The sequence below is a fragment of the Podarcis erhardii genome (assembly GCF_964252035.2).
Source record: "Podarcis erhardii genome assembly, chromosome: 6".
In the NCBI taxonomy this organism is placed as follows: domain Eukaryota; kingdom Metazoa; phylum Chordata; class Lepidosauria; order Squamata; family Lacertidae; genus Podarcis; species Podarcis erhardii.
In genome coordinates, this window is record NC_138510.1 from 33,036,351 (window position 1) to 33,049,236 (window position 12,886).

Sequence of the window (12,886 nt, forward strand, 5' to 3'; positions counted from 1 at the left end):
TGGATTTGCGCCCCCTAACCCGTGGATTTGCGCCCCCTAACCTGTGGATTTGCCCTAACCCCAGATGTTGCGCCCGGTGCGGCCGGCCCCCCCTGCACCCCCCACGCTACGCCACTGCTTTTGTTAATAGCAGGACCCCCTACTCTCAAATATTCTATAAGGACACTGACTCTTTTCCTAGCTTCCACATGCCTAAGCTGTATCGAAGGGTCCATGCCTGGATTCTCAAACAATGAAGTCCATGCATGCTATTTAGACTTACTTTGGACAAAAGTCCATCGGTGGAATTCAATATCATGCTCTTCCAATTGCTCCAACTGGCATTCTCGTTTGCTAGATGGAACTACCCCCCTTTCAGGGGGCATAGGAAGGTGTGTGGGGAGGAGAGGAAGGGAAAGCCTCATTTTCCAGCAGCAGTCCATGCGCAAGACTTCCGCTGCTGGGGCTGGTTAGGTAAATCCCACCCCATTATCCCTAGAAATTAGGGAACTAGGCTTTTGTACCCTGTACTGTTAGCCTGCCACTTTTAAGGGGAATCTGCCAGCAATATGTTTCTTTTCTTTTCACCTGATTTTCCCTTGAAAATAAGCACATGGTTTGAGTCCAGTAACAGAACATGCTGTATGGGTTATTTCAGCTAAACTCTGTTCTATAATAGAACCAACCCTTGGCATTTAATGGTATATTATTGTTTAAATGAGAGGGGACAGTGGAGCCAAGAAAGGCCTGTGGGATGTTGAAGCTCCTCAATAATTCCAGAATTTTCACTGCTTGGCAGAACTAAGGACTTTCACTTGCCTGGTGTTAAAAATATTATAATAAAGTGATAGCACTTTTACCCTTTTAATTTAGACATTGAAAATGGATAAGCAATCAGGTTTTGGTCAGGTGAAAAGCATATTTAGCTGTGTGTAAAAGGAGATTAACTTCTTCTACAGCACCTCAGTTTGGGGTATTTAATTTTTGACACAATGCATACCTTTGACATAATGCCTACCTCTCTTACTGCCCTGGCCTGCTTTGGAAGGGAGAGTGACATATAAATTTAACTTAAACAACAGTAATTTATCCCTGCCACTGTAACTTACAGCTTGATGAGAGAGCGGAGGGTCACAAAGGCATCCGTGTGGATAGACTGAATGGAATTCCAGCTCAGGTCTCTGCAAGGCAAAAGTACATGCATTGATGGAGAAAGTATGCTGAAGAGTCGGTAAGTCAGGGGTGGGGAACTGCTAGGGTTGCCACCTTTGGTTGGGTAAAATAAAGGGCAGGTCGGGGAGGGGATTGTGGGGCTAAAATTACTTTATCTGGTGCAGAAATGACTTCAAAGCAATTCATGACAATGACACACAGGGTTTACAGTGGTTTATTCTACAACCCACCCTCTGGCTGTGCAAAAACCCTCTTTCTAATTCTTCCTCCCTGCCCCACCCCACCCTCTGCCTGTGTCCTGTGATAACTATTGCACTCACCCTTGGCTCTCCTCCTTGTGAACCTACCCTTTGCCTGCACAAATACCTGGTCAGGCTCTCACTCTCCTCCTCCCACCGGACCCACCCTCTGCCAGCACAGGTTGAGGATGAGGAAGAGAATAAGCTTGAACACATGAAAAAACTCATCCCACTGGAAGTCCAAGCAGGAAAAAAAGGATAACCACATTTTTCTAGGGACGGGTAGCAACCATCCCATGGGTTGGATCTGGCACCTGGGGCTTCCCCATCCAGCTTGCAGCACCTCCCTTCCCCCTTCTCTCTCTGCAATTAGGCTTCAAAAAGCCTTCTAGTAGATCCAGTAGAAAGCTTCTTTTAAGCATGATAGCAGCGCAGGAGGGCATTTTCGGGGAAAGGTTGTGCCTGGGGAAGGGAGGGTTGATCCTGTCCTTTCTGTGCACACTGACCTCCCCACCCACCAAAGGGGGGTGGTGGAATTATTATGTGTGAATTTAGTATGAGTATGGTGTGGATTGTTATTTCAGCAGAACCTCAGAAGTATGGGCCTTAGGAATACAAGCTGGCTGGTCACACAACAGGGCTCTTGCATATAGCTTCTGAAAGATCCATGGAGGGTATGAGGGGGCTGTTGTCCTCTAGCTTCAACAGGGAGAGCTGTGTAAGGAACAGCCTGAGCAGAAAGTGCAAGGCTGTGAGGTTTGCAAGATTGGGCTAGGACTAAGCTTTGGGACAGAGGACTCTGTTCGAGAACTTGAGTGAGGAGCAGGAAAGATGAGTGATGTACCATTGTTTTTACTTATTTTTAAATTTCCCCCCTTTTCAGTCCAAAGGGTTGAAATGTTTTGGTGCACAAATAATCTCTTGCTCCTGGTATGCTTGTAACTCTGAGGAATGCAATGCATCACAAGTCTTCTCTCTGTGTGAGGCATGTGATAGATATAGAGTGTGTGTTCATATTGTTGTAGATTTGAAGGGGACACCCCTAAACCCTAGAAATTAATAAATGGTAGGGTTTTGATTAGTTGGAGGGTTGAAGGGAAAATTGCAGACCAGTGGAAGAACACCAGCTAAGCTTCCTTTCCAAGCCAGGGCCTCACCTGGGATAGAGGCATAAACATAACAAAAGGTGTTGATGGTCCATCTGAGAGGAATTCTTGGGCCTGGGCAGACAGAGCTTGCTATGGTGATAAGGTGTATGACTGAAGTGTCAGGAAAAGAGAGAGTTCGGAGTGAGGTGTGCTAAGAAGAAAAGGGGAGAGAAGAGACTGGGATCCATCTTGGGCAGCCTGGCTGAAGGCTGGCTGGGAAAGATAACTTTGACTCCAGTGCTGCGCTGCTGTGGGGGACAAGCCCCTCTTGAAATGACCAAGCTGTAAGATCTGGACTCCCTCCATGCAGACTGAAGGTGTAAATAGATGAACGAATTATATTTATTAAAGCCACGACAGTCTTTGCTGCGTCTTCAAGCTTCCAAAGGAGCACAAACCCTGGGTGAGTGCCTGAAATCCCCTGGAATCTTGCTACTGACTTGGCAGAGAGTGGGGGTGGCACCCAACTTCTGCAACACTATTTTAAATTCATCTGCATCTGGTACTTTTGCAGGCTTAGAGCTGGGCCCAACACATTGAACTACATAGTCCACTCAGTGCAGCTGCTCCTTTTTTTCGGTTGGTGGGGGCAAGGTAGATGTCATAACAAGAATGGGGTGTTGTGTGTCCATGGGCTGGCATGGCAGGCTTGTTTTGAATAGATCTTTGTACGGCTGCATCTGTGATCATGCCCAGAGCGCACTGCCTCGCACTACTCCACTAAAATAAAAACCTCTGATGCTTCCCAGCAAGCTGTACTCACATGGAGCGCAAGGCTGTGAGCTGCCCAAAGGTGTCTGCTCCAATTTTGTGGATGCGGTTGTGCTGAAGGCCACTGCAAAGACAGAGAGGCTGAAATGAGAGAGGGAGACTTGCTTCACAGAGATCTCCATCCTCACTGGCAGCAGAAGAAAGGAGGACTGCCACAAGGTTTATTTCTATTCAGGCTTGAAAAGGGGTTCAGATTTCAAGGGGAAAGTGGATCAAGAAACAAAACAACTCCTTGCCACCCACCCCTTTCCCTGCATACTGCCTCAGGCCTGCGACAGTGGCCCCTTCAAATAAAAAGTGTGCTTGAGGGAGGCAGGGTGGGGGGCGGAAGTTACAAGCACCAAGGTTTCTTTATACCAACAGTTCCCAGGCCTCTTCAGCATCTGCTCACACTATGAAGCCTGCAGGGTTCGGTGTCACCAGCTGGTGCTCCCACCCATGGGAATACCATGCGGGTGGGGAGAAGGGAACCCTTGGGAAAGCAAAGACTCAGTGCCCTCATACTCACTGGTCTGTTTTGCCCTGACCTTCTCAACCTGAAATCCCTCAAAACTATTTTATATTCAGTGGTAGAGCATCTGCCTTCCCTTCAGAAGGTCTCAAGTTCAACCGATGCTAGGTCAGGCTGGGAAAAGCTCCTACCTGCAACCCTGGAGAGCCACTGCCAGCCAGAGCAGACAAGACTGAGCTAGATGGACCAAAAGCCTGGCTCTGTATAAGGCAGCTTCCTGTGCTGCTTCAAGCATTCATGCAAAAAGTTATACACAGGGCACAAGAAACCCAGAGACGCTATTAAACCCCAGGAAGCACCCATCTCCAGACTGTTTATCCACCTCCAGACTGCTTAACTTGTTGTGCAGGCTTGGGGATTCCACCTCAGCTTGCCCCGAAGCAAGAGTTACTCACATCTCTTCCAACTTCTGGCAGTGGTGGAAACTGGGTAGCTCCTCAATTTGATTGTGCGAGAGCTCACTGTGCGGAAAACAACGAAAGTTAGAACAAAGCTTTCCTTCTTGAAGGCCCTCCTGGAATGTATTTGGTTTTGAGGAAAGGAGTGGGTATCCCCAGGCTATGCAGCTGGGGAAGCAGGAAACCCCAGAGACAGGTAATATCCTCTTTGCACCCACCCCATGCTTGGCACCAGTCCTTTCATTCATTTATATGCCCAGTTTCCTGATATTATCCCTAGATTATTCAACCCTTCCTCTGTTCAGTTTAGCTTCTTTCTGTGTCCAACTCACAAAAAAAGCCAAAAACAGAGCAGTAATAGGCTACTACTTGGTAGCTATCTAAGTTGACATATGGGTATAAATCATACTTCTGCATGATGCTGTTACATCACTTGAAACCAGTGTTCTTCAACCTTGTGTCCCAAGGATGTTGCTCAAGTACAATACCTACAATCCCTGATCACTGGCTAAAATGACTGGGGAATTATAGGAACCGTAGTCCAACAACATCTGGGGATGTATAACTGAAAAACACCACAGTTTAATGTATTGTGTGTTAGCTGAGGACTACGCAAGAGCTGTAGATGCCACTCCAGTGTCTGCGATTTTTCAATCCAGCACTTCTTTCAATATGTACAAAAGACAAACTTTGATCTTAATCCTGGATAATCTCTGCCCTTTTTTCCCCACCCACTCATCACCATGATATTCTTAACCCAATGTGTCCCGATACTGGTGTTCATTAAATTCGGGGATTAAGAGTGATGTTCCATATGGCTACAGATGGATCTGAAGCGACACAATATGATTTCCAGAAAGCCCATTAATGCTAGCTCCTTGGAATGGAGAAAGCAGAAGGGTGGAAAATGTGCCATGGCTGCCCAGTACACTTCTGTGCCAGACTGGTCAGCAACAGGGAGCCATGACTTCCTGTGTTGGTAGGAAATATGCCTGCCAAGAGCCCTAGCAAGAAAGGGAAGTGTGTTTGTAACTTACAGAACTCGTAGGCTGGGCAGCTGCTGGCACATTCCTCCAGGAAGCAAACGGATGCCAGCCCGGGTCAAAGTCCTGTAGAAGAGAAGACACAGTTAATGCCAATATATGCAAGAAAGGCCTGGTCTCTTCCCTGTTGCTAATATGAATACTACTGAGGAAGGTGACTGGGATAGAATTAAAAGAGCTGCACCATGTGGGATATAGAAGTCTATCACATCTGGGGGAACAGGGCAAAAGCAGGTATGAGTTGTGCCACTGTGATCTCAGACCATGGGGAAAAGTGAAGAATGTTTTCCCAGCTGACCCAAGAATACCCTTTGCCTAGTCAAATTTCTACAGTAATGAAGCTCTGACATAGCCTGTCCAGCTAATGACAAGCTTTGCCTGCCACAGAGTAATTCTAAAAAAAGCAGCACCATGAGCGAAAGTGGAAAACTGCCTGAAAAGCATATTTGGGCAGCTCCTTCAGGAGTTTCCTTTGTACCTCACATACATTTTCCTATCTTCCAGTGGCTGAAAGGGGACCTGCACTGATATGGATGAAGAAAACACTGCAGTTATAACCTGTTGATTCCTCTTTTTCATTCCCCTGATGGAATACTGTAAATTACATGGCATTAGAAACAGGTAAAGGAAATTTAGAGTACAACTTTCCAACTCATGTTGGTTTCCTTTCTTTAACTTTTCCCTCGGGAAATAGAGAGAGACAACAGCCCTGGGAATTATGATGAGCTCCCTGATGGCAAGCATGGTGGGGTTATGCAGTGATCTTGGGTTTCATATTCCTATTCCTTACATAATCTGAAGCAATGGATTCCCAGCAAACGCCTTCTCTGGAATAGCCTTGATGTTGTTGTTATGGAAGCCCCTGTTGAGCAAGAAGACACCAGGGTGGTTAAGGATTAGAACACAGAAGTATTGTTTAAACATAGAAAGTCTAAGTTAGCTTTCTCACAACATAAAATTTACTACATGGATTGTGTGAGTATCTTCAATGTAGTCCATTGCATTTGTGAAGATGTGGCAAGAAGCTGTCACCACTTATGTTTTCCCTCCTGTTGTTTGTATAAAGGTAAAGGTAAAGGTACCCCTGCCCATACGGGCCAGTCGTGTCCGACTCTAGGGTTGTGCGCTCATCTCACTTAAGAGGCCGGGGACCAGTGTTGTCCGGAGACACTTCCGGGTCACGTGGCCAGCGTGACGAAGCTGCTCTGGCGAGCCAGCACCAGCGCAGCACACGGAAACGCCATTTACCTTCCTGCTAGAAAGCGGTCCCTATTTATCTACTTGCACTTAAGGGTGCTTTCGAACTGCTAGGTGGGCAGGAGCTGGGACCGAAAGACAGGAGCTCACCCCGCCGCGGGGATTCAAACCACCGACCATGCAATCGGCAAGTCCTAGGCGCTGAGGTTTTACCCACAGCGCCACCCGCATCCCTTGTTGTTTGTATACATGCTGCAAAACAGACACATGCCCATTATGTGGCCATGATTACCATTTTTTATTTCTTAATATATGCACTTCACCAATTCTCTATGATGCTCAAAGTAAATGAAGCTCTTTACAGCGAATGTGCATGCATATCAATTTTTTGAGATGGAAAGATAGGACAAAACCATTTAATGAAGCCAGACTGAATTAGCAGCATTGGTCAAACCTGACATCACAAACAGCAGTTATAATGTAAGCAGAATATATGCAAATAAGTACAAAAGACACCCCCTGTGCTCTTGGCAAGCTAACAATGTAAGCTTCACAGTCTAGACCCCTATCCTGGGACACAATAATCTGGTGGGAACCAGTGCAGCTGAAACACCCCAGATATATGGACTTTGGAAACTGGAAACACTGAGACAGTGCATGCCACCCCCAAATTAGGACCATCTGAACACACCCTAAGGGCTGAGAAGCTTATTACCCACAATGCACGTCTGTTTCCTGGAAAGCCAGAAATTGCCCATGTCCTGGAAGAATGAATGGACCTTAGTGAGGTGGAAAATGAGAATGCTCCACTGAGGGTAATAATTAGAGCCTCAAAGCTTCTTCTGAAGGAACATAGCCCTAGAGGTGGAAAGCAGCAGGAGCTGCAGAAACTGGCACAGCAAAATATGCCCATCCCATCAGTGCTGTGGGCCTTCAGCAGTTCTCTGCGGAGGTGTGTTTGTGTGTGAGTCTCATGTGTTTGGCCAAAGGCCATAGTTATTACACCCCATGGCGATCTGCCCACTGGTACCACAACTTTGGAAATTCTATTTGGCACTAATGACATCCGTGAGGCATTTATTGCAGTGCGGGGAGAGGGGCATGCTGAATTTATGAGAGGCCTGGTGAAAGAGGAATGCGCATTAGCATTTGGAATGGCAGTTCTGTCCACATTAAAGCTGGAGCCAGATTATCTCTGAGAATTCTTCCTCGAGGAAAGCAAAAGAAATGCCTTACAGCTCCTGAAGTCGGCTGAGTGTCCTAATGGCCACTGGGAATTCCACCAACTCATTATAATTTAGGTCCCTGGGAGAAAGAAAAGCAAAGGCATCATTAAGAAAGCTAGAAAAGCTCAGCAGAGGGTGACACATTCCAAAGGGTTGGAAAAACAGAGTCATTATGCACTGGAGATGAGATTTCCAAGTATGTTTATCCAGCCACCCATGTCTGGAAACACAATATCAAAGAAATGTTGGAATATTCCCTGTTAGGAGCAAAATCAGGCCTGAGCCAAGCCAAGCTCCAGAGACCTCTAGTAATACCACCATCTTGGATCCCCAACATCCCTATCTGAGCTACTCCCTCTGATGCATCTTAGCTGCCCTTCTAGGACTAGGCATTCTACCAGTCTATCCTACACTCACCACCATCACTGTCCTCCTCACAAACACATTTCTAAAACCAAGCAAAAGGAAGAGGAAATCATTTAATGCATTTTCAAACAGTGCTTTCTTCACATATTGCTTGGCTTTGCCTGTTTTTCAGAGAAAAGGGGAAGCAGCAGCTGTAGCCTACAAGGGCAGAGAGCAGCTACTGCTGAGGTAACTTATGTTATGGCTACTTTAAAGAAAACGAGAGGCATGGGTGGCCAATGAGTCATCCCCCCCCACAATGCTGTGGAGCCAGGGATGATGGGAGTTGTAGTTCAAAACCAATAAAATTAAGATGACGATGCAATCTTGTTGCAAGTGAAATGTTGTGTTTTGGTGTTATGATATTTGCTGTTACGCTATTGCTTTATTATGTCAAGAAATTGTTCTCATAATAGTTGATTTTATTGTTTTCTTTGTTGTAAACTCAGGGGCATAGGAAGGGGGGCGGTGGGGCGGTCTGCCCCGGGTGCCATCCCAGAGGGAGGGGGTGACAAAATCCTCCCTAGGCAAATTGCCGCCGTGACAGTCACCCCGTCCCCTGGGCAGATCGCCCCTGGGTGCACAGCATGTGTGCTGCTCCGGGTGGCCGAGCAGCTAGCTCCGCCACTGTGTAAGCTGCTTTGAGCAGTCATTCTTTTTTGTGGAAAGATGGCATACAAATAAAATGATGGTGATGGTGGTGGTGGTGATGATTAAAACATCTGGAGGACACGATGTTGTCCACCTGTGGTTTTAAGGAAAGGCTATGGCAGGCTCCCTTCACCCATTTGTTATTTGAGGGCAAAGCCACACAAGCCAGTCTTGCAAAGCACAGCTTCATTTACTTTCAGTCACTAACAGAAGGGAGACTGAAATACACATGCCCTCTCATTAGGAGGAGGATATGTGAACTATGCAAGACCGGCAGCGTGCCAATGGTGTAAAAATACATTTTTATACATAATTGCCATTTTATATATTATTGCCATTGTTACAACAAGGAATGAAGGGGATGGCACAGGCCTAAATACATTTTTGGGGGATGGAGGTGTTGGCATGCCATGTTTGTCACATGTCACATGGAGTGACTATAACTGTCATCTGAAAGCACCACTAATTCTCCAAGGGGAAATGAGATATATCATGAGTTACATGCAAGAAGGCCCCAACATTAATTATGCTTTTCAGTGGTCAGAGTGTGTTAACCCTCCTACTGTATTTGGATTGAAATTTTCAACTAATATAGTGTCCCCTCACCCCCAGCTGGTTTAATTCAATTGTTGAGAAAGTGATGCCCATTTCCAGGATAAATGCCTCTATCTGTATTTCCGAGCCAGTGATGAAGATAGACGAGAGAAGCTCCTAGCTAAACTTAACCCAAAGAATATGATGCCATCTGAACAGTGTGGGTGATCCACAAGAAAAGAAACCGAACAAATAATTCACACTGGATTTCTCTGGTCTGAAACGGCCAATGAGGTACTTGCTGCTGTGTAGATTATGTACTACCCATCGCCTCATTGTCCCATTCATAGAAGAAGCCAGCACAATAAAACACGTTGCAGGGAACTATCCTGACTCATAAGTGCCATGTGACCATTTCTATTTACATGGTAGCCCAGTGGGTTTTAATTGGTGAATATCTTAGAACCTTTGAGTAATTACTGGCTCCTGTGGATTACTTTGTAATTGCACTTAATGGACCCCAAAGTAATTACCACATGAATGGGATTGTGGTTAAAGGACAGAAACAACCATGAATTTACTCTGGAATTAAATGGGATTTGCCGTCTAATTGCCTAGTAACGCCCACTTCCCTCCGTTCTCCCCCACAACCACTGCCTCATAATTACCCTGTAACTCCCCTGTGCCCTTATCCATTGTAGGCAGGGCTAGACATGCCTCTTATTAGCAGTGGAAAGAAGCACCATGTAACACGAATCAGTGTCAAAAGTGTTTGCATGCAGTTAGATCCATATGCTATAACATCTACTTAAACTCAGAGGCCCCAATACAACAGACTAGTAGGTGAACATCTCAGATATTCATTCATTCATTCACACACACACACACACACACACACACACACACTGTAAAGTGGCTACCCTGGAACAAAGGAACTTCAAAGAGAAATGCCAGTGTGAAACTGCAACATTAAAAAATTCAATTCTATTCATTTGGGTCTAAGTAGAGATAATGGTTTCCTGTTCCACTATAGGAGTGAATTTTCTCAGCAATGCTAAAACAATTCTGTTGTGACCAACCACAGTTGTTGCAAAGGGTCATTTTACATATATATTAGCTTTGACTGAGCTGTCAGACTATACTTCTTGCATCCCATTGACACTTAATTCCAACACACACACAAACACACCATTACATCCAGGGTATGTATACCTGAAAACTTGAATCACACTTCATGCAACTGAAGATAGCTCTGGTCCATGAAATCTAATGCTGTAACGACCACAAAACTCTTTGCTCAGTATGCTTAAGGTATTTGATTGCATTTGAGGTAAGCATACTCCAATTGTGACCAGAAATATTTCCCAATTTTTAAAGGCGTCAGTCTTCTATGACATTCTAATTTCAAACTTCACTACTACAACGGTGTTTTCTCAAGTGACACAGAAACAGGTGAGTCTTAAATGTCTCACTTGTTACAGGGAGGTGCGTAATGGGAAAGAGCTATTTTTATATTGGATGTACTATCTTCTCACTATATCTTTTCCTTCAGTTACAGACGTGGAAAAATGAAAACTCAGATAAAAGCACTGCTTTTGAGAACAGCCTAAAAAAACCCCAAAACTATGGCCAATCATTTTATAATCTAATGCTCTGTGAGATTTTGCAGTGGTGGTGATTCTCCTGGCAGAGATTGACTAAAATGCTTGGATAAGATAAAGGCACTTCTGCTGCTACTGGGTTACATCATATCTCCACAGGAAGTGGGGAGGTTAGTGAATGATGGGCTTGAGGGAAAATGGGGTTTGAAGAATTAGTACAAAGGAAATAGGGAAGGAAATGTGTGGGGTTGGGAGCGCTTTTTAAAAAGGTGTCCAGTGAAGCAGTGTGCTAAGGGGAGAGGTCATGCTTCAAGAAGAGTGGAAGAAATTGTGGTCTAGTAGAATGAAGTCTTGCCCAAATGAAGAGAACAAAAAGGAACACAAACTTTAGCAAAAGAAATGTAAGCAGACAACAAAGGATGCAATTATTATTAGTAGTAGTAATAGTATTTGAGGAGCACATCATTTTAAATATAAAGACCATCACCAATAAAATACATTAGAAAGAGGAAACTGGCTAAGGTGGTGGTTGGGCCTTTAGACAACAAGGAGTAAAAGGTGTGCTAAAGGAAGACAAGGACATTGCAGAGAAGCTGAATGAATTCTCTGCATTCTGTTTACACAGTGAAAGACGTAGGGCAGATCACTTGTGCTTGAACTCACTTTCTCAAGAAGGGAATCGGAGGAACTGAGGAAAAAAGTGGTGATAAAGGACAAAGGCTTAGACCTTATTGACAAATGGAAAATGGAAAAATGACTGTGTTCAGATGACATCTTCCTGAAAGTTCTTAAAGAACTACAGTGTTAAATTGCTCATCTTTTAACAAAAAATATGTAACTTGTCCCTAAGATCAGCCTCCGTATTGAAGGACTGGAAAGTGCCCGTTGTGACACTATATATATATATATATATATATTAAAATCCATATTAGGGTTTATTAGGAAAGGAACTGATAATAAAACTGCCATTATCATAAAGCCATTGCACAAATCTATGATGCAACAGCACTTGGGACGTTGTGTACTTGGAATATTGTCTGATTTGTTTTTAATTGTTTTCAATATTTTGAATTGCTGCGCCCTTCCCTGAGACCATGTGGTGAAGAGTGAATGATAATGTTTACATTTATCCTGATGTGTTTGCAGGGAGATCAGACATCAGCTACAGAGCATTCACTCTGATTGGTTTGTGGAAAGACTAGATGCTGTTACATCAGAGCAAGTGTTACCCCACACTTTCCACTGCATTTTCCCATCATTTTCCTTATTGAAAAAAAAGGCTGATCTTTTGGTGAAGTAGGTTTCTTGCACAAGATCTTCCCAGTGTAATTGCACAACCTGAGTTTGCCAATACTGTATGTGATTGAATCCCACTCAAAAATAGCAACAGTCTGGAGGCGCCTTTAAAGGGATGACTGTATTGGGTTGCAATTGTTGATATAGCGCTTGCTTAGATCAAAATTTCCATAACTAATGGAATTCCTATGAATGCAGGGTGGGGAATTGTGAAATATAATATTTCCATTATGACGGTCTAGTCCTCCAAGCAGCCTCTCCCATGAACATGAAAAGTCTGGCAATTTTTGACATGATCCATGTTAGAACTAGTAAAAACAAAACATCAATTGATAGCTAATATAATTAGTAAAACGTAAGCCGCTCATCTGCTTTTTCAGTTGCTCTTCCAAGCGCTTTCACAGGCTTTAATTGACAGTTGTAATTTTTGATTGCATATCAAGCAGCATGCAAGCACATACAAGAATAGTTCTTTCCGAATAAGCATTGACATTCTTCACTTATGTTGAGAGTCTATCTGGATAACCTCTCAGTTTCTGCTTGGTAGAGAGAAAATTACTGTATTTTTCAGCAGATCCCTCTGAATAGGGGTGCCATTCCTGAACTCTATTTGGGAATGCACTTGCTAGAGGGGCAAAAGTTATACCAAAATGCAAATGAACTGAGACGCACAAAAGCCCTTTCTTAGAGCTTGCTCTTAGGAATGCTAGCACT

At 44.4% G+C, this 12,886-nt stretch overlaps 1 protein-coding gene across 1 annotated transcript in view; it reads right to left on the minus strand.

Annotated features, from left to right (window-relative positions):
* Positions 1 to 12,886, minus strand: part of LGR6 (leucine rich repeat containing G protein-coupled receptor 6) — a 147,095-nt gene that overhangs the window by 13,114 nt on the left and 121,095 nt on the right. Inside the window, exons 7-12 of the mRNA XM_081866998.1 lie at positions 7,696 to 7,764; positions 6,053 to 6,124; positions 5,257 to 5,328; positions 4,217 to 4,282; positions 3,303 to 3,374; positions 1,089 to 1,160 (exon numbers count right to left, since the gene is read on the minus strand). Coding sequence (XP_081723124.1) covers positions 1,089 to 1,160; positions 3,303 to 3,374; positions 4,217 to 4,282; positions 5,257 to 5,328; positions 6,053 to 6,124; positions 7,696 to 7,764 — 423 coding nt within the window. The remainder of the gene's footprint in view (positions 1 to 1,088; positions 1,161 to 3,302; positions 3,375 to 4,216; positions 4,283 to 5,256; positions 5,329 to 6,052; positions 6,125 to 7,695; positions 7,765 to 12,886) is intronic.